This window comes from Trematomus bernacchii, unplaced genomic scaffold (assembly GCF_902827165.1).
Source record: "Trematomus bernacchii unplaced genomic scaffold, fTreBer1.1, whole genome shotgun sequence".
NCBI classification, from domain to species: domain Eukaryota; kingdom Metazoa; phylum Chordata; class Actinopteri; order Perciformes; family Nototheniidae; genus Trematomus; species Trematomus bernacchii.
The window spans coordinates 18,078,161-18,101,322 of record NW_022987973.1 but is presented as its reverse complement, the minus strand read 5'-3'; the positions used below and the strand labels follow the sequence as shown (position 1 = coordinate 18,101,322).

Sequence of the window (23,162 nt, the reverse complement as noted above, 5' to 3'; positions counted from 1 at the left end):
TGTTAGAGTTCAACCCTGTCTCCTCAAAATTACGTTCCCACAGAACTAAACTGCATTCTCAATTACGTTTAGTTACAAACGTATTTTCTCCCACATTACGTCATTTTGAGGAGACAGGGTTGTAGAGTTTCATATTTTAGATTTAAAGTCTGTTCGCTAAGATACGATTAAGTCACTAAGAAACAGGCTTTGTTTGGGATATTCTCACAGTCAAGGTCACAGTAGATTAAACAACAGGCTCAGGATTTAATCCATTTCAGTGAAGATATTATCTTTTGTGTTGCTAGTTGTTAGGACTCCTTTCAAGTGTCAAGATTTTTCCCAGTCCACATGTTTTTATTCTACAAACACTTCATGTCAACATTTCAAAAACATGTAACAGTGTTATAAACAAACCTGTTTTATTCTATAGATCTATACACCGAAATGGAGCCGTTATACACATCATTTTTGCTTCTTCAAAATGTCCCTCGTAGAACCTGTGGTTATTTGTCCGTCTACCAAGCATTCATGTCATCCTTAATCAGAGATTGAGTTGGTTCCTGCAAAGCAGTCACTGCAGTCACTTAGAAATCATCAAGTCAGCCGCAGCACCACAGCGCCTTATCTGCCATGATCCTGGTGAGCAATTCTGTCTTTAACAGGCTTTTCTCTCAGCAAGGCAGTGACAATTTACCCTGCGTCTTTTTCAAGGGTGCCTAAGAGATTTGACATGCCTTAGAGGATTTTTATTTTGTTTTCTTCATTTCTTATCGTGCAGCAGTAGCACCACTGTCACCGCTGTCCCTCTGCTGTGCCTTCATACAGTGCAATATTCTGTAATTGACACTTTCTGTCCACATTGGAAATCTGGTAGGAGTTGCCAAAAACAAAACACATAATCCCATTATACCAAAAGTGTATTCCCTGTCATCTTCCTTTCATTAGTGGGAGCTAAATAAATGCAAGCACATGGACACAATAGGCATCTCAGGATATAAGAAGTAAAGGAAACTCAAGGTAGGTGTGGGTTGATTTGCTTATGCTAATGAGGTTTATGCTTCCTACTTTATTAGCATACCAATAGCAGCACTTCACTTGTGAGCTGTTGCTAGCTCCATTAACTCCTGTAGCCGCTGTACACTTTGACGGGCTGTCTGATCAATCTGAGCACACCCCCGCTGCAAAGATTGCCGGGGTGTTCCATCTGTCCACTTTGCCTGTGCAAGTAGAGGTGGGTCAAAGCAAATTGTAATCACTGCCAAATGTATCTCAAATGAAGTAGTTAAAAACAGCAGACAATAGCACTTACTGTGCATAAACGAGCCAAATCACCTGCAGCTAAGAAGTTAGGAAACAATTCACTGACAGAAAGGCAAATGTCAGGAACATGGGTCTCTGATGACCACGTGGTGTTATAATGCTCATTAACAGTATCAAACACTCAGTAGTTTTATTATTCTATCCTTGTTTCCTAGTTTCTTTTGTGTAGGTTTGGACAAGACATATTAGTATAAGTGGATTGTAAATGAACGCATTTAGTGAGACATGCTATACTTTTCTGAAAATGCATGGCTAATCATATGCTAATATTGTTGATGATCAAAAGGCAATAATTCTGCGCACAGCAGGGTATTATCGCTCTACCGACAATGAAAAACGCGAAAAATCAATTCCCCTAAGGCGTTTAACATATGGAGAAAGCATTTATTCAGTAACTGGATGATAAAACATACATTTTAGTTTCATGAGAACACTTTGAGTTGAATTCCGCTTTGTGTTTTTGAAATCCAAAGTGGATAAGTGCAGGGATGTTTGCTCAAGCACTCACTGACACCACTTTGAGCTTCACGCTCGTAGTTAGCGTTTACATAATGGAGCTTAAGCTCTGGTAGAAGCCACAGATAAGACTCTCCCAGGCCTTGTCCCTCACACACACACACACACACACACACACACACACACACACACACACACACACACACACACACACACACACACACACACACACACACACACACACACACACACACACACACACACACACACACACACACACAGCTCTTCTCGCTGGTGAAAGATTCATTAGTGTGAGGATGCAGAGATCAGCAAGATTGGAGTAGAAGTTACTTCATATTTAAGAGTTTCGGGGAGAGGGCCAAGCCTTGTGGTCCGATAGCATGCAATTTTCATCAAAGTAATGGGAGATGATGTCTTAGATGCTCACATTACTAAGCTGGAGGAGAGATCAGGAATTTATTTGCCCTCAGCACTTAATATTTACTTTTATGATTGTTTTCTAGTCTTTATAAATCAACGGGATATTCATCTCTTCCACGAAGGGAGGAGATAGTAGAGGGCTGACGGAGAAGATAGTTATCGGCTGAATTTGAATGGTAGAATTACATTTGCATCATGCATGTCAAAATGCTTACTAAGAAGTCATTTTTTCTAATCAAGCTCTTTTTCGTTAAACTATTTTTACTTTACAAAAGTAGTCTACAATTAAACAGACATTCCATGATTATTAATGTTCACAGTTTAAGCTCCTTTTTAAGTTTTTACTGTAGAAACACTTGGCTTTTGCAGACAGAACAGCTTGTTAAATGCCCTCCCTCTTCCATTGCTGTACTGGAAAATGTTTCCTCGATCTGACGTATGCTGTCAAAAGTCAGGATATAATGCATCAAGTGTTCACTCCAAAGTGGACACTTTCACAAGTAAAGCCATATGTTATTTCAGTTGACAAAGTTAGAATGGGATATGACAGTGACAGGTTACAATTGCCTGAAACCATTGCTTCATCTCACAAGAGACCACTTTTGACCCAGTTAGGTAAGGTACTATGTAGCAGCCTGGTGCAGACGGAGAGAATTTTTATTTGTTTTGCTGTAAAAAATGTAGTTCATATTCTACTGTTTGTTGCTAACTAACTAAATTGCTGTATACTTTAGCACAAAAACGATCTAATCCAAGCATGATTTATTATATTTATTTGTGTGAATATTACTGCTGAATTATTCAAAATTGTGTCTGGGAACAGGCTAAATAAATAATATCCACGCCGTACATTTTCTGCACTGCTTGTAAATGTTGGCATATTACAGAATACATGACAGGGATGCCCTTTCCTGCTGAATTGTAGTCTCAACGCCTGTGTAAGTCACTGGCCTATGGATCAGCAGTATATTTAGCATGGATAGATTGTACCAAATACAAGTATCTTACTTTTGGATTGGCTTGTTTCTGTAGTAGTAACAAGTTTGCTACTGTGGGTGAGAACTTTGGTCAACACTAAATAATGTCAATATTCTGGGTCAGTCATCGGCATCAAGGACCCCTTTGAAGCTGTGGTGGAGAGGAGGACACTGAACAGGCTGTTGTCCATCATGGATAACCCCACCCATCCTCTCCACCTGCAGCTGGACAGTCAACGGAGCTCCTTCTCCAACAGACTGCTGCAGCTCCCCTGTCACAAGGACAGATACTGGAAAAACATTCCTGCCCACTGCAATAATACTGTACAATAAATCACCTCTGGCTGGAAGAGAACTCTCTGCTCCATAGTTTCTCTTGAAATAAAACCACGTTGTACATTTTACTCTATAATCTGTTCAATATGTATACTCCATATTCCATATTCCATATATTTTGAATATATATATATATATTTGTATATATATATATAATATCTGCATGTATATTTTCTATTTCGACATGTATATTTTATATTTTATATTTTATTTTATTTTTCTTTCTATTCTTGTATATTTTGTAGTTTTGTTTTATTGCAAAATGCCTTTTATGCTGCTGTAACAACAACAATTTCCCAATTTGGGATCAATAAAGTACTATCTATCTATCTATCTATCTATCTATTCCTTATGCAGGAGGGTCAAACTGAAGGCCCTTGCTGTACTTGGGCCTCTAAGTAGAAAACATTTTTCACAAAATCAAGATATTGACATCAGTCTTCTCCACACTACACTGCCAGGGAGCCTGAAGGCAAAGATTATCCGCTAACTTTTTTGGCACTTGCTATCTGTGGATACTTAGTTTTGATACATCTCTATCATACATTCATTTTAGCACTGCCACACTCAATGGTGCCATGAAGCTTTGACTACTGTATAGGATAACAACTCAACAACTTGCTGAGTCACTCTGCTGCTGTCAACATTTAGAAGGTAGATACTGTATGTATGTTAAAAGAATGCGGTTTGAAATATTTTCTTATAAATATAAGTTATAAATGACAACATGATCCTGCTGGGGTTTAACAGTGTGATGCAAAACAGGCTACGAATTTGATCTCAAGCCATGCTAAAAGTTCACTTTGACAAACCACAACATGGTCTCTGCAATGAAGCCTGCTAAAGGATCAATCATCATTATTTTAATGATGGATTATGGTATGAAATAAAAAATAATTTTCTCTCAACCCTGCCATGTAACACTTCTGAAATCAGTTTTTACTTCCTTTTTTTAACTTTTTTTGTCTTTATACGCATAGAGCGTTTCTTTCACCACCGATTCAAAGCACATCAACCTCACAAAAGTCATCATTTCCTTCTGTAGAGCTATAGATTGCTCTATATTCTCCAGAGAGAAGCTTTTCATCTCTGGCTGTCCATCTTGTTTTCCTTCTGCAATCTTGAAATTGCTTTGGCTGTTTTTGCACCGGGTCACTTCACTGTAACATCACTGTCCATCATGTGAAGCTCTCACAGCTGTAATGCTCAAATCTACCTCCCAGGATTATGCTTACTTTTCACACGCAGTACAGGCATCAATCGCATGCTGGTTTGAAGGTCCAACATGGGGGACATAACAACTACATGTAATTTCATAACAAAACTAAGAGGGCACTCGGAGAGATGCGCCAAAGCCAACTGTCCTATCTGTTTTTTTAAACAAAAGTGAAAAATAATGTGTTTTTACACCCTGTAGTTTGGATCTGCTCCAAAGAATAATATACCCTTCAACCAAGCTCATGAACATTTCCAACAGTTGTGTTTACAGTACATAATGCTGCTGACGGAAGTTAGCATCTTAAAGTGGTTGCTAGACAAAATACAATAGGACTTTCCCATTGGATATAGTTATATTGCACCAAATGAGCTTTGTGGCCAACACATGTTAGTGATACTTAACAGGTTTCTTTAAGCAGATATTCTCCTCATATTAACACCACTTTGTTTTTTAAGGGAAATGCAATTCCCAGAAGTCAAAAACTAACGCTAACACTGCTGTTCATCAAAGCTAAAGGCAGTTTCCTGTCAGCGTGATGACTTTTAGTAATTTATTTAGTCCCTTGTCAGTCTCCCCGTCATTGGATATGTAATGATTGAAATAACCAGACTAGAATCACCTCCTTAATATTTCAGTAATTATGTTTTAGTTTGTCATTATGCAGTTTTTTGCCCTTTCTGCTGCTTGTTGGGAAATAGTCACACCAACAATGATTTATTCACTACTCATAAATAAGCTGAATTAATATAAATGAACAAGTATAAATTAAGCTGTTGTGAACCTTTGAGTCAGAACTGTTTACATTCAAAGAACCCCATTGCTTCAGCTGCATTAACACGCCATTTACACATTTTATTTGTAACCCTAAATTGTAATGTTGTCTTTTTTTTGCCAACAGGATATCTCTAAAGTTCAGAGAATTGTCACAGCCAGTAAATCACCCATGAACATGGAAGTAATGAGGAGAGAGAGTGGCGGAGTTAAGGACTGCCAGATGGAAAAGGTGAGTCTTTAGAGTAATTAAACTATAATGGCATATGTTACCTGGGGGCTTGTGTCCATGAAGTTCATCTGTTCACTGAATCCATGCTCAAGCCCCTCATCTGAAATCAGACAAGCCTCTTCTGCTCTGAGGGTCTACAGTAGGTCCATTCGTTCTAAAACTTGATGCAAAACATTCTAAACGTTTAAGTATTCTTCCGTCATTCTTCAGTCAATATCATCAAGTTCAACTTTTACACTTGAGTTAAATCACTTCAAATGATTATACTGTACTATTATATTACAATATTGACCATAAACAGGTATGGTAACAATTATCGAAACAGAAAATATCATAAACTATTTTTTGACAATTGTGCTTTAATGCTTATATTTGCAACATTTGATTTCATATTTAATTAAATATCTTTCAGGTATTGGAAAATTGGTTTGACACGTGTCTACTGTGATGGCCATTTTTGAGTGTATTCCAGATTATAGAAACTAAATGGTTGATTGATTTATCGTCAAATATTATTGGCAAATGGCGGCCAGTACGAAGTACGAAGGTTGAATGTTTCTTGCAGCGCCTAGTTCTAACCCAGCCTCTCTGCTACGTCTTTTATGATAATAAAAATAATGTGATGGTAATTAGTTGTGACCTGCCCTGGTCACAAGCGTTTAAAACACTGCTTAGTTTATGCAACCTCACGAGAGCATATTTTTTCTTTGTGAAAGCTAAAATTAAGAGGAATGAAAATATCTCTTTTTTTTTTTTACAGCGCATGGAGCCTTGCGTTCGCCGCAGGAAATAATTATACACTTCACAGCTGAAATGATGAATGAGTTGTCAATCAGCAGAAAATTGGTAAAATTAATGATCTGTAACTTGATTAAATCAATTAGCACCATGCTCGAGTTTCTGCTTCTCAAATCTCAGGATATTTTTGTTTTTTCGATGATTCATTCATCTACAAAATGCCACAATGGATTATTCCACATCATTGTTTCTTAGAGCCTTAAATCTCACTTAGGGAAGATTTCAGCAACTCATTAACTGCGCTGAAAGAGAACTGTCGTTTCAGTGAAGATACTATTTTCACTCTCAACCCAACTTCAAAGAGCTTTTCACTTACAGCTCAACTTGCCCAGTGCAAACAGACACTGTGTTTTACACTGAGGATCTTCATTGAGTGCATTGTTGGTACAGCACTCTGAACGCTGGTACTGAGGGAGGGAAGATAGAAGGAGAAACTGACCTCTAATGTTCAGATTCTTTTGGAGGTGCTTTAATGGTCACAGACTTGCCTCTCTACGATTCAGTTTTGAGGACAGCTCTGAATGTGTATCTCTGATGGGGAAGCCTAATGATTTTTACAACTATCAAAAACTATTACAGATCAAAGTTGAAAGACCACTGAAGACAGGGGAGCACGGACGGATGCCACCCAGAGAGGATATTACCCTCTGTGAAAACCGTGTCAAAGAGATTGTTCTTTAATGACATTGTGCCAAGAACAATGTTCAGCAGTGTCCCATATTTGCTTATATAATTTAGGCAGGGTGGAAAAATATCCCACAGCGAGAGGGAGAAACATTTTGATACAGATAAGAGGAGACATGTTTGAAACAGACACTCAGATATGGTGTCCGCTCGTGAGCACCGCTACGTCTCCCGCTGTCCTCCCCCCCTGTAGGACGGGAGGAAATGACAAGAGACAGTTTGTGTGAGCGTGTAGCGTACGGCCTGTGTTTCAGTTTGAAAATGGAATGTGATACGTTTGCGGCTGTCAAATGATTTGCTTGTCATACAGTAGAAAGATGTCACACCTAACTGTTTGAAATCTATATTTCAAATCAAACTTATTTGGTTTTATGCATCCAAATGTTCTTCTATACAGCAGGTCCTTCAAGCAAGTAATTCATAATTGACCTTATTATTTTATAAAGAAGCATTTCATGTATTTTGTAATGTCCACATTTAGTGTTCAATCTGTGCAAAGCTTTGTTTTAGCCATAATAATTGGCAGCAATGTTACATGAAAGCAAAGCTATTACCTTGCTGGCAAATTGGCAAGTGTATTGAAGCGGGGGAATGATTGACGATGCTTTTAGCGACTTGTGCAACTTTGTAACAGATCAACAATAACACATCCTGTAGGTATGCAGCGTATCATTATTTTCTTTATTGATCATTTCAAGATTGATTGTTTTTACGTCATAAGTGCAAAAAAGGTCTGTTTGAGGTTTTGTGAGCCAGAGGTGACATCTTGAAATTGCTTATTTTTTTTTTTCAACCAACAGTCTAAAATCAGTTTTCCATAGTAAGGTGAGAAAAGAAAAGAGGAGAGCAGCAGATCTTTATGAAACCACCAACAAATATCAGGCATTGGTTTTCTAATTTATAATTACTCATTTGAATGATTCATTGCTTCATACAATTTGGTTGTTGATTGAATAACTGTTGATTGACTAATTAGTAAATGATTACCAGTTGAATCACTAGTAAACTGTAGTAGAATAAATAATAATAAATCACTGTCAATACAGTGTGAAACATATTTGGATTATTGAATGGTTTTGAGAAGAAGTCAATAAGACTCCTGATTGCTTTCTAGTGAACATAAAAAGGGGGATTTGAATGTCCCATATAAAGGTCTGTTCATATTGTGTTACTGAATACAAACAGCATGTACTCTCTACACTGCACTGAATATGTTCTTTCTACTCCTATAGACCGGGGGCGACTGCCTTCAGAATCAGACGAAGGAATCAGCTCCAGATAGTAAAAAGCTACCAGAGCCACAGCAGGTGAGCGCGGTCAGATTAGATCATAATAGATGCAGACATTTCAAAGTTTACTTGTTGCTGTTGTGAATTATTGGTCTTTTTTGCTCCACATGAAAGATATATCAGTTTATAATGGGAAATGCCATACTTGCTAAATCTAATATTACCTATAGATTTGTATTAATTGTCAGGAAATCCCTTAAAATACCAAAATCCACAATGTAGTCCAGACATTTCTGCTTGCCTACCATGTCTGACACTTATTCCCAATTAAAATGTGAATATTAACAAACAGTTTCACAAATAAAATCTTTTAAAATGCCTAGATATTTCTTAAAACAATTGGGAATTGCAGTTTTTTGCCAACTCTACCCCAACAGGCGTAAATTAGGAATGTATTGGTGGTCTATATCAAGCCTTGGATTAATTAAGGCATCGTTTATGACTGAAGATAAACTACAGTGTGTGTGTATTCATGATAATGAAGGAACACGTCGGCCAGGGCATCTTTGTGGTTCATGTATGTTTTTTTAATCTTTTTGGACAGATAAATATACACAAGGAAATCATTGTTACTGGGTTAAAGGTGGGGTAGGTAATTTTGGAGAAACCGGCTCGAGATCGCTAGAATTTGAAAATACACAACCGGAAAAAATCTGCCACTTCCTTACAGAGCCCCTCCTCCAACACACACGAACGCGCACATGACCAATGAGGGCACAAGATAAGTTTGTGCACAGATGGAAGGCTGACAGGCAGGTAGGCCATCCAGTTATTTTAGCCGGGCCGGCTAAAATGATTGGTCGTGCTTTTTACAGTATTACGGCTTCCACAGATGATATTTTTGTATGGATTTTTTGACAAAGCACTTAAGATATTCATTGCTATCGGGATGTTAAGAGCATTCCATGGAATATAACAAAAAGTGTATCTCGAGCCGGTTTCTCAAACTTACCTACCCCACCTTTAAGTCATTAATTGTTTTGTTTCTTGATTCTTGACAGCAAGAGAGCTTTTTATAGCTACTTAAAAATAAATTCCATTTCACTACAATCTCATAATTAAAATGTGAAAAAGAAGGAGTACGACAATCATGTTTTAAAGGACTTTATGGAAAGAAAAATAGATGTGACCATCCCAGTGTGAATACACACAGAGACTCACAATTAACTGTAATGTAAAACTCAGCATGCACGTGAGACAAAGCACAGCAGGGGACACAGTGTGACATGCAACGCAGAAGGAAAGTCTCTAAATAAAAGGCAACCAATCTAATAAAACCTTATATCCAGTGTGCCACTGTCACCTATAATATGTGATATTCAATGCGTTGCCAAAGCCTATGCATAACTGCCTCCCTCATCAAATTATTGAATTGAGTCACACCTGTTTGGCGCTGCCAGATGGTGCAACAAAACAATGAATCTCATTTCAATGCAGTGCAATACTGTGTAACTGAGCAACCGCCTTGCATTCCAAGTGGCAGCGATCCATTTTTAGACGCTCACACTATTCGTTCAAGAATATTAGAATATTCCAAATGAGATCTCGACAAGTGGGCAGATTTGACTTGTTTGTCAAATTAATAATAAAGTAATTTGACTTGTTTGTCAAATTACATAAAAAAACTCCCAGGCACAAGCCTGGGAGTTTTTTTATGTAATAAAACAAATAATGATACAAGATAATTGTATTATGTTTAGAATTAAGACAATGTACTATCATTTTCAACAAATTGAGTCAAAGGCAGTTTATTCCAGAGGCATTTATGCTGCTCTGCGTCAACACAGGATGCAAGATGGAACAAAACACATAATAATGATTGACATTTCTTAAACAATTAACATTGTAGATGAAATTGTGTTTTTGTATTAAACACAAAAGATGATTTCTGTGATTTCCAATGTTTTAATTAATTTTGACTTCTATTTGATTAATATTTTAGGAGCAGTTGCAAAGTTGACGAACAAGAGAGATAACTTGAAACGTCTCAGTTCAGCAAATCCCATTTCAGACATCTATGCAAATCTTGCGAAATCTTTTTTTATCTCAATAATTGGTAAATCTTCCCGTTGTGTTTCAGCAGTGAACCAACAATCGTCTCTCTTTCTCTGCTGTCGGTCGGCATCCCTCATGCACAGCACTCATCATTTATGGTGTAGTAAACAATCTGATTAGTAATGATTTGCATTCAGGTCTCTGTGGATCAATCTGCATTAAAGTGCCTTCTATTCCTGTCACTACTCCACCTTCATTATGTGTTCGATTCCTGAGTGTGAGACCCTGCGAGGCATCTCTCCTTATGTTGCTTTTGGAAGAAAAGGCTATTTGTGTAGTCTTGCACCTGTTGTGTTTTTGTACAACACAATGAATGGTTTAAATAACAACAGAGCAACATCGGCACTTTTTAGCTGCAACATATTGTACAATAATCTCTCGCCTATTCACTGAGGCTCCCCTGGCAGAGTGATCAGACAGAGAGGCTCATCGATGTGGCCTGAACATCGACAGGCTGACAGTCCAACAGCACAAGCCCACACAGGACCTCTAGCCAGATTAGCTCAAATGTCAACAACACGGAGGAAAATAACATTGTTCAGGCCTGTAAATATACAGTGTTAAAGGCACATTATGTGTATCTGCTCGACTCCGTGATTAAGATTCATTGAGAGTAAAGTTTTATTTCAGTTTTTTCTGAAGTCAAAAACATAACTGCATAACACTTCAGCAAAAAACCTGGCATACTTAACAACAGAGCATATCCCTGGAGCACAGTGGAGCAAGCGTTGTTTGTTTCGCCCTATTCTAAATCAGTTTTTTTTCTATTTTAAAGGTGTAAGCTGAAAAATCACAAATCAGAAAGGGTAAATGTAGGAAAAAGCAACAGAAGAATGCATCTGAGCTTGATGTACTTGTTCAAAATCATCAATTAATCATTCAAATTAAGACATCTGTCAGCTCTTGATGCAGGGTTCTCAACAATTATGTGTTTTGGGATTTTACAAAAAGCTGGGCTCAATATCCAAGAATACCAATAAGAAATGTGTTGAATTTGTTTTGGCTTCTAGTATATACCAATAAATACAAACACACCATCTGTGGCACAGACACTTAGATAATTAGTTGTTGGCCTGCAATATCACTGACACCCAAAATAAAACAGGGCAAAGAAGAGGGTAGCTTACTTTTTCAAAAGTGTTTATATATTCATATCGTCTTAACATAGTCTTAAAAATATATATATCAAAAGTTATCTTTCAATCCAATGAAAAGAAAGCCTAAAACAGCAAAATAAATACTATCTATCTATTGAGATTAAAGTAAAGAATAATTAGAAAGCTTGACGGTCGACATTCTGTGGTACTGCTTCTACTTACAAAGTTGTTGCAAGTATATTAAAAACTCCACTCTCAAACAAAAACTTTTGGATATCATTAGGGGAGTTTCAGCTGGTGATAAAGACACACACATAAAAAGGAAAACCCCTAACTCGCATCAAAGAGGGCGGCAACTGAGGTTGGAAAGAAGCCACAAGAGTGAGAAATCATTTGCCTGCGGATAGAAATGAGAGTCATCGAGTACTTAGTCACCAAATGATGGTACATACTAAAATAAATCTACTACTTGATAATGTATTATTATATAATTGATATAGTATGGTGGAATTCAGAGTTTACTATAAAGCGGTCCTGAAAGGATTCCAATTGTAAATGCTTGGAGCCAGGTGTTGGAGCTATAACCCTCTGCAATGCAGACTGATGTGTAACTCAATATTGCAGCCAGTAAGCCTGAAGGCATTCTCCAAAGTGACATTGGTAAACACTAAACAGATGCTTTGCTTGGGGAATTGATTTTCTAAAGCTGTGTGCAGTGCTTAAAAATGTCATTGCTGAAACTTAATTATTAAAAATACCAAATAAAATAGCACTCTGTTAAAAAACATTGCATCCCAATAATATTGCCTTAAAATGTTAGTGGGAATTTGTGATAACATGAACACACATCCTCCAAACACACACTTAACTGCTCTGTGTCACAATGTGCCACTCGGCTTTAAACATTTACAGTTTGTCTTCAAAACCTTGGATCTGCTGGTTTCCATCCCACCAGGTAGTTAATGCATTTATTCCAAGTGCAACTCATTTTCTCAACAGCTGGAATATAAAACAGCTGTAGGTGCTTCCCCCGCCACAAACAATACAACATTCAAAATCAGCATTTTAAAACAGAGTATGATAAAGGGTTGTCAAGAATATATTAAGTATTGCGACCTAGGTATCAGTCAAAAAGAATGATGTGGCCGCGTACGCCACAGCATGTTCACCCCCGTCACACAAAATACGATTTCAGAATTTGGGACATGGGCTTTTTTCAGATAAAACTGAAGGTTAAGCCAGCGGTAACCTTGCATGTCCTCTAACAGCCATGACAGGGGAACCGAAATTCACATTTTATAGAAAAATATGACAAAGAAATCCTATTTCTCACTTGATGTATCACCACTTCCTGAACTGTTTATAGTTTCAATGGTTAGTTTCAATTCTTCTTTTCAGTGTGATGATAATTTAGTAAATTATCGTCCTATTTATGATAAAGCAGATTATGCTTTAGGGTGTGGCTACCAGTGTTTTCTCTTAGAAATGTAACCCTTCACAGTGTGTTTATACGTTTATTGTCTAAAAATGCCTGTTCAGCTGGAGAGGACCAAACTGCCAATGACACTATTTTGAATGTTGCCTTCAGTCTGAATGGTGAGGATGGGGAGGTTCAGACCACACTAGCATTCAGCCTCTCAAAAGCTAGCATTTAGCTGAACCAAATGAAGTATGGAGCTCCTAAAATAGGACAGCAGTTGTGTGTTCAGAAGCAGGACTGAAGTCTGTTTAAGATGCCCAGCAGTAACCATGAATATTATCTTTAAATAACCTCCTTTGCATCCCATAGATATATTAAGAGGCATTTCATTCTCAGATTACAGACCACCGCGCATGCTGTTGAATATTATTGTGCAGTCTCATTAAGAATCTTTATCTTTTGAACCTAACAGCAGAGGAGCCAGGCGCAGACTGTAAAATCCACCACAAAGCTCTCAGACGCCAGCGAGGATGCAGAGGGAGGCAGCAGCAAAAAGACAAAGCCACATGAATACGACTGAGCGGACGGCATATCATCCAAAATGCAGAGCTCCTGCATTGCCTGAAGGATCTTTCTAAGAGCACACACTTGCGCACTCACACAAAAACATCCGTGCGCCCACACACACACACACAAACACACACAGACACACATATCAGCATTGTTTGCAAAAGCTGAGACACTGGATTTCAAACTGTCATCTGCAAACCTCCATAGTAAAATGGCATGCATTCTAGAAATTCTTTTTTTAAAAGGTAGCAATGGCACTGGTAACTTGTTTTATGATTGTTTATTTGTTGTTTCCTTTTTTTAGTTTTATTCTGAGTGAGGACACTGCTTTCTAAATGTGTGATCTTTATAGAAAAAATCCCTTTGCACTGGTGAGGTCTGACACTGTATCCTGTGATAAGTATATCAATTGACAATTAAAAAATACTTCTACTATTACTATTATTACTACTACTACTACCCAACTTAGACTATTGTTTGTCACTCATTGTAAAAAGGTTAATTTACTCCTCCACATTTTGAAATATAGAGGCTCCAGTTGGCTGGCCAACTGCTCAACGTTTAATATTTCAGCGCTCTTTCTGCCTCCAACACTCCAGAGGCGAAGAGCCAAAGACTCACAATGGGTCGTCTCCCTGAGAATGTGCCATGCACTGAGTAGTAACTCCTAGCTACATGTATCTGTGTTATCTGACCTTTCTGTGTCCTTTCAATAAACTGTAATTTTCAGTAAATGTGTGAAGAATAAACGGTTATTCGTGGGAAAGAAATGAGTGAGTATGTTTGTGATCTACGGAGGCAAAACCTGCACGGTGCAAAGAGCAATTAGGATTTGCGTCTTGTGAATATCAATTACACGTCAAACACTACTAGAAGAGGCGGCACTGACATGCCTGAGGTCAGAGTAAATGAGTATTTTCCCAAAAATAAAGTACTAATACTAAATTATTCATTACATAATAAAAAAAATGTACTTTGAATAATTATCTGATACGAATGAGGAAGGTCCCACTATGACCTTTATTGTCCAAAACGCAAACCAGGCCTCCTCTAACTAATTACTTCTGCTCACCCATGACTGCAAATCTTCAAACACAAGCTGTAGTAGAAGATCATTTTGGGAGCTCATAATGGGATCATGATGATAAATATGACGCTAAGGGTGTGTTCAGAACTAGCACAAAGCAGGTTTTAGAGGTGGCCTGTTGCCTATAAAGTCAATGCAAATTGGATGCAAATTATGCCTGTGAGGCAGGTAAGTTAAAATGGTTTCAAACGATCAAATCCTTTGGGCTTATGGTGGGTCTGAATGACTTTACTCTGTGAATGTCTGGCAGGAGGATAAAGAAAACAAACTGAAAGAAACAGAAATAGGGGCGTCCACAGGGGGATATGAGATCAGTCACTCACACAGCAGTCACACAATAAACAAAGGTGAATAAACAAGGAATTAAAAACGGCTCTGCGGTCAAATTTGCACAAAGAAAGTATTGGAATTAAGAAAAGAAATAGCATTGAAGCATAAAAAAAGATGTTTTTAAAGCCACAGCCAGTCCCTTACTTTCTATTGTCTATTTCACCATACAGTACCACTCATCTCTACAATGTCATTGTCACCATTTTAAAACATCATTTACATCACTCCGATATGTTTAGCGTCTATATTTGTTTGTGAAAGCAACCAGCTTTTTAATCAGCTTTGTGGTCACAGCAACCCCATCGTGTGACATTTGCCGCGGTCACTGCATCCACGAGGGTCCAGGCTGGAAAATGTTAGGAGACAGGTGCACAGCTCTATTTTAAGGCCTGTAATCCATCTTTTTTTGCAAGATTGAGAAACCTCCTCCAGGTCTGCTCTACGTCTTGCTGAGAGCAAACAAAAGGGCCTGTCGCCAGGATTTGGAGACGGAAGGCAGACCTTGCAAATGCTGCCATTAAACCTCCGAGCTGCCGGTGACCGGAGCAGTGGGTGAGAGGAAAGATGGAGAGCTCGCTATGAAGTAAACAAGCTTGGGATTTGATCAAAGGAACGGTGTGGGTTCTGTAAGCCATATTCATTTCCCTGCCTTCTGCTCAAAGCTTTGGGACATGTTGTATTTTCCAAGATATTAACTCAGAATTATGAATTCTAGCTTAGCTGAAACCTCTTTTAAATGTCTGATCAGTCGGTGGGAAAATAGCGTCTTTATTTGAATACAAAAAGGGCCTATTGTAAACATAAAACTTGTATTTCTTTACTATTTAGGGGTCACAGTTATGACAGTCAGTGTGCCTTCGTTTTGCTTTGTTAACGTTTTAAGTAAAGATGCCAACAGGACAAAACTGCAGCACAAACTATCCTCATACACAAATCTTTACTGTCCCATCTGTCGAAACCGTACAGCAACTTTTCATATGTGGAAAAAAAGCAAACGCTATATCTGTTATAATCTGTCATGATGTCTGATATGAGCATAACAAGCCATGCCTTTTACTGCAGAGGTTATGTGTTGAAGCTAAAGATCTCCCGAAGCGGTCTTAAAGATCTGTCTCTGCTAAACAAATCCGATCACAATCCAATCCCTTACTTAACTGTACTGTGTTTTGTCCACAGTCTGCTAGTGTTGAAGTACTGCTCTATATAATGATAGCTGGGTTTCACACTTTTAGCCTTTAACTGCATATGCAAAGGAAAATTAGAGTGTTTGGATTATTCAGTTGCTTCGGTGATTGACTCGATTCTTTAATCAAGGTAATACATCTATTATCCCTCCACTCTCTTCCTCATTAGCAGAGATCAGTGTACAAACCTTCAGGAAGCAGCTTCTCATCACACTTTATCCTTTCTAATAGTGAAATAAAAACCGTTACCGTCTGCAGGTCAGCTGTTGCTAATTAATGATAGTTCTGTTAGTAACTCGAGGACCGCCAATATAAACTCAGATGTGGGTTTGTGAGCTCTCTGCGAGCCGGTGTCTGCCAAAGATTGTTTTGGAGCTAAATGAAGCGTCACTGTCGCTGAACCCTTTAGTGGGCCGTGTGTTTTTGTAGGCCAAACTCCAGCAGGGTCTTCTCTCTTGGATTGCACCAGGGCTTTAGTATGTGGGTCAAGCAGACTGGATATATGTTGGAAAACTACTGAAAGCATTTTAATGTGTTGGATCAATATTTTATTAACATGTAGGCTAATATTGGTATTGGATCAGGATACGCAATAATCAAGGATGATCATTTGAATCAAGAACAAAATAACCTGATTACAACATGGCTGGCACAATTGCAGACACAGGCATGGGTTTTTAATAGCTGGAAATTGAAACTGCTTCTCGGTAATTACGCAGCAATTCATCCAGCTGTGGGAGGGAAATAGCCACAAATTGACGAAAAGAAAAGTCTATAACATAATTTACTGTAGGATTAGTGGGTTGCATTCAATTAATTACATGCTAGTTTTCACTCAAAACTTGATTTTAACAATAACATTTGGACAACTTACACACATACAAATTGTGTAATCACAAAACATTATTCAAATATCCCCTGGGAGGGTTGTTTCCTACATCAGGTTGGACATTTCTTCCACTTGTCAAATGAAAAGGCCCTTTTCACAGCAGACATTTGTAAATGTCATAGTGGGAAAAGTACAGGTCACTTATAACACACAATAGCTCTGTTGTATTCAAGTGCCCTTGCACTCTGAAATTGTAGCATTTCTAGTTGCTGTCGAGATATTTCTGTGTGTGCTTATTGTGATTTCACTATGAAAGACTCATTTACATGTATTACCTTCCCCTCAACCTTCCTTATGATTTTTTTCCTTATGATTTTTGCTTTTTAAAACGCTTTGTTTTCCCTTTGTATAAAAATTACATTTACATTTTTAGCTTATGAGTATGTGTTTTGAAAGCAATATTTCATCTAGACATATCCCCATTGAGGGTAATAGAAAGTGATTTCATTTCTTTACTACAAACACTTAGCAACCCGGCAGTGCATTCAAGAAAAACATGGCTTTAAAATTACAAACGGAGAATTAGATTTCAAGACAGCCAAAGTCATCAGCATTATGGCGGTGAATAGCCCTCGCTATTTAAACATGTGCAGTTGAGAGTGATGCTGAATTGCGACACCCACAAATGACTGCAAAATCTTTATAGAGAGCGCACAAGTGTGTCGATATTGCCCACTTCATCTGCTCCTTTATCCACAACACTTAAAGCTCAGCCTGCTAATGCGCTGGGAGACTAAATGATTTTAATGAGGTGGAGGGCTGTGATGGAAGAGCTGCGGCACACTCCCATCAATTCAGAACCGCGTGGGAACCAATCAGAAATCTGGTCCAGACACATATTTTTTTTTAGCATTACCTTAAACCTATGCTGAGGAACAGAATAAGGAACACATGAGCACCCGTTTATTGGCCAGTGTTGAGATGTCCGTCACAGATTAGCATTGACTTTAATATTCTCCTATGATTGTCTGGCACTCATTACTGCCAGAACTCCCAGTTGCACAAACACCGGCTCCTAATTAGACTGCAGTCATAGGAAACGATTTACAAATACAAATTTCTTGTACCCCCCTTGTACCCCCAGGGGTTTCAAATGTGTTCATTTTCTCAATTTGCTTCAATTTATCAGGAGTTAAAAGCATTTAGGCTAAATTGCTACGGCATTGGTTTTAGTTATGATTTTCATTGATCTTTCAGAAAAACAAGACAGCAGAATATCAGGCTACAGAGGTCTTGTTTCCACAATCTGGACCAAATGAAATGTCTGTTCTCGTGAACATTTAGCCATCATTAAACAAATTACCTATTGTGGAATATGTATCGCAAATATCCAAACTTAAAACGTAGTTTCCCAATCATTTAGTTGTATTCATAAGGCAGAGCTGGGTTATGCATAATGAACTGTATGAGTGTAGATATACATATTTGACACCTTGTAATTTTGGCATGTAAAAATCAAATCCACTACACTCATCTTACCATGTATGCATTTTAATAGAGGCACACAAGGCACATTTTTAGTTTGGTAATGTTTCATGGTGAATAAGATGGAGAAACCAAAACAGTTTTTTAAATAACAGAAACAGTTCTCCCTGTAAGATGAAGAAGATAACTACAACCTCATAGAGAGCAGGGCTCCCTGCCTGGTCCCTGAAATAAATCTAATTAAGTTTGATAATGGTAGCCTCTACTGCTGACCTGGCTGTTTTGTCATCATGACCAATATCTATATGAAGTATGATGTCATTGCACTCCTATCCTCTTCTTGCGAATATCAGCAGTTTCCCTCTCCTAACACTCGCTCCCTGAACACCTGTAAAAAGTATTTTGAAAGCATCCTGAAAAGTCAAAGAGATAATAAGGAAGAAGGATGCTCATGGGTCACCGCTTGACTTAATGTGACACTGAAGATTCTCCTTTCCTTTGTGATTTGACAAGCTTTTAAAAGCCACATGTTAAACGTGGCTTTTCACTGCTGAGACCCACATTATTTCACATTGAAATTCAGATAAAAGATGCTGCTAGAGGCAAAGCTCCAATGTCATTGAATAAACAATAAAAAACATTTGCCTATTTTTTTATTGTTTTCAAAATGTGAGACTTATTTATGACACATACTGTAAAGTGCAAAGGGATTAGTATCAAGATTAATTATATTATAATACGTGACAATGTCAAAGTGTACATCTAACAGCTTTTGCTCTTCAGTCGTTTCAAGTAAATTATAAAAGCAATAAATAAATCTCTTCACGGAGTTTAAAGCAAAATAAAACAAAAGGGGATCTGACTGAATAACAGTCATATAGATATTATTTATATTTTTAGACAAACTATTTCCTATCATAAAAGCAACTCTGCGGGCCCTAATAATTGAAATGGCTTTATATTACTGTCACTGGAGGAAGTGTCCTTTTCAATGGGCTTTCAAAGGAGAAATAGAATTGTAATTACCATTTTCACCATGTTTTAGAAACATCGATTCGCTGCAGGGGCACTCAGCTTTGATTGCGTTTGGTATTCATTCATATAAACACAGTTTTTCATTTATTTTAGAAAAGCATTAGGTGACCCTCAGAACAAAGTCTGTTTCTGCCCATTGACCTGAGCCTGTCAATACCTATTGTGTATTCAGAAATAGTAAATGGATTGGACATAATAGTGGGCGATATTTGTAAGAATAAGCACTTCTATTACTGTGTTTATTCTATTCAAGTCCTTCCACCTGTGAAAAATAATTAAAGAAAATAAATAAAGTGGTTAAATATCGCTATGTGACATGAATTGAAAATGAGGTTAGTTATTAATAATAATCATTCTAAGGGCACAATCTGAACAGATCCTTTCCATTTTGCAACATCATTAAGTGACCAGGAAGTTGCAACTCATTGACAGTTTTCTGTCAAAGTTTATATCAAATAACCTTTTGCAAGGTTTTATTACCTCACAGTAAAAAATGACCTTAATATATCTGCCCAGGGTGAATGGGGTGGTTGATCAATACCAATAAGAGGAGCTAGATTTGTGGCTTACACATCTCATTTTCCGGTCTTTGCACGGTTGGAACCCAAAATGAACTCTCTGTCGTCTGAGGTTGACACCCTTATTCCCTACCTACTCGCATTTTAACATCATCAAGTTAGAATATTCTGCTAAAGGCAAGTGACAGGTCTTTTAACCTATTTGTAGAGAGAATAAATATTGACAAAGCCAAGGCTGCACCCATAGTGATGGTTGTTACCACCAGCCCCAAACAGTGCTGCAGTGGTATTCTTTTCACCCTTTGTGTGTGCTTGAGTGTGTGTCATCATAGCAATATGTGATCTTGGAGGCTCCTACTGTAAAGGGAACTACCACAGGAGGTATTTTAGTTGTTGTTTGAATGCCTGAAGACAGATTTTGTGAGGGTGCAAGATGCTGTAACAAAACTTTACTGATGTGTAGTTCAGATCAAAATGAAGGTTGAATTCTAGGATTGGGGTGGTCAAAGTAGGTGGAGCAAAATAAAAAATGGGAATGGTCCAAGACAGACAGAGCACTATTCTTCCTGAGGAGACTCAGACTCCTGAGAGTGTCAAAGGTTCCTGTAGATCTGTCTGCAGTGCTCGGTTCTTCCTGCTGCTGTACTTAGGTGGTGGCATTAAGGAAGGTTCTGGGGTCAGCAGTCTCAATAAGTTGTTAAGGCCAGCAAGATCAAAGCCTGGCACATGTTGTTTGCTGGGTTGATTCGGAAGACCCTTGAGGAATATTTTCGATCTGATGGAGGGACAAGTAATAAGAATGCTTTGCCTTGGCTTTGTTAAGCCGTGCTGTCCTCGTTCTGCTGTATGTCTATTCGTCTGTAGCTTAACTGAGAGACAGAAAAAAACGGACTCAAATTCCTTCTCATGCTTGGCAAAGAAATCTGACTCTGATAAAAAAACATAGCCATGACTGATTGACTGTAGACAATGCTTCAAGTGTGCATGTCCTACAGTGGCCGACAGGTACAAACACGCTTAAACCCTAAATACAAAACCTTGCAAGAAGCGTTGGCCAACTCTATAATCCCTGAACGTCAACAAGTGCTCTGGTCCCAGTTGTGTCCATCACTCATTATTGTCCCCATTTCCCTTGTGTTTTGAACATCTTGCAGCGTTTTGTATTTGCAGCAGTTTGTTTATACAGCGCATGTGTTGTCAAGATGGTGAAGATGTTACTTAATTTGCATGTGTTTTGGCACATTTGTTTTTTTTATGTGCATCGTTTTTTAAACTGCAGCACATTTTTCCTAATGGAAGTGTTTTGGGCCATTGTAACACATTGGCACCTGTCGGCCACCCAATCTTTCTCCAAAAAAAGGATATATATAAATGGATGCTTCACACTCAACTTTGACACGGTTCTGCAGGAAATCTATACAATCACCCAAGGTTTAAGGTGGACGCCCAAATGTATTGATACTAATTCAGTATTCAACTAAATGTGAAATACTAACAGTCTATTCTTCCCTTCCTGAGTTATGTAATTTAGTTTTTGCAGATTATATTGATTTAACAGTGAAATTGATCTTTGACATTTCAGACATTAGCTAATTTAATCCAATTGTTTCACGATTAGTTTATTAATTCATAGTCATTGTGACCCTGACCTTTGACCACCAAAATAAAATCAGTTCCTTCTTGAGTCGATAACGTACCAAATTTGAAGACATCCCCTCAAGGCTTCCCGGAGATATTGTGTTCACAACAAAGGAACTGACAGACAGATGATCCGTACATATAATGCCTCTAGCCTCGGCTTTCACCACCAGGGAGGAATAACAGTTATTGAATCTACTACCTTTCACGACAAAGAAAATAATCAAATCATCACATTTAAGCACAAGCTAATGTTTGGTATGATTACTTGAAAAATGATTAAAGGAAATTATTGAATAAACTGCTGATTAATGTTCTGGGAATGATTAAAATATGATTGGACTAACCTTTTAGCTCGGGACAAAGCAGTAAGGTTAGTAGAAATCACAAAAAGTCCATGGGTCATTTAATGCTTCTGCTCTATAATTATCCATCCTTTACTAACACCCTTAAGTATACTGTAGCCCAGAATAAGATGCAGATGCTATTCTTGCAGAAGCACTAACTAATTGTGGTCCGTGGGTTCAAACAAAAGGCTTCAAAGCATTCAGCTTCCAGTAAAAATGTTCCACAGTGAGGCACTCGCTGAGAGCAGTCCGAAATCTTTGGGTAAACAACTATAGGCACCATTAAAGTTGGGATGAATACAATTGTTCCCCTAACAGCAGACCTTCTCTAAATGCTGGATTTAAAAATAGGCTGTAGCTACAACAACACTTTTAGAATAATTTACCAATAACTATATACAGGCCTTTGCTGAGAATGATGCACTTTTATCTTAGATGCTGTGAAAATGCTCATTAAACCCCTCAGCCATCCCAAACTTATAATAGCTGTCAACACTCTCATTACGGCCCACGCCATAACAAATACATCCTCCTGCATACATGGCTCTGGGTAACCTGCACTGGCCGAATGCACAGCAAAACACTTTAATGGTCAAATGCATCTTGCTCCTCTCTCAAGCCAGTTAGCAACTCAAAGCACAAAGGCCAATGTGTATAAAGTTCAGGTGGGATTTAACGCCTCAGTGGGGATAAACACCGACATTTTGAGAGACTGTATGTGGTGGATAATAACACTACATTATTTAGCAGGGATTTAATTCTTACTTTGAGCAATACCGTGGGTCTTTAAATAACTACATTATGATCACAGAAAGGAGGAAATATCATTTTAATATTTAATTTGTGCAGCTCAACAAAGATTACTGTGTACTGTACACTCTTCACTGTGCAGCTGCAAGCAATCATTTGCATGTTTTTGCTGGATAATAAAAAAAGCCAGTTGTTAGTCAAAGTGTCTGGAGAGAAAGCTGTGCAGAGTGTTGGGCACAGACGATAATTGTTTCTGGAAAAGAAGGCTGACTTTATGCTGCCGCAGGATCCAAGGTATTTGGCAACTCTCTT

At 38.1% G+C, this 23,162-nt stretch overlaps 1 protein-coding gene across 1 annotated transcript in view; it reads left to right on the top strand.

Annotated features, from left to right (window-relative positions):
• luzp2 (leucine zipper protein 2) overlaps positions 1-14,417 on the top strand; it is a 157,623-nt gene extending 143,206 nt beyond the window's left edge. The window contains exons 10-12 of the mRNA XM_034116041.1: positions 5,630-5,734; positions 8,449-8,523; positions 13,550-14,417. Coding sequence (XP_033971932.1) covers positions 5,630-5,734; positions 8,449-8,523; positions 13,550-13,657 — 288 coding nt within the window. The 3' untranslated portion in view covers positions 13,658-14,417. The remainder of the gene's footprint in view (positions 1-5,629; positions 5,735-8,448; positions 8,524-13,549) is intronic.
• Positions 14,418-23,162: the final 8,745 nt, after the last annotated feature.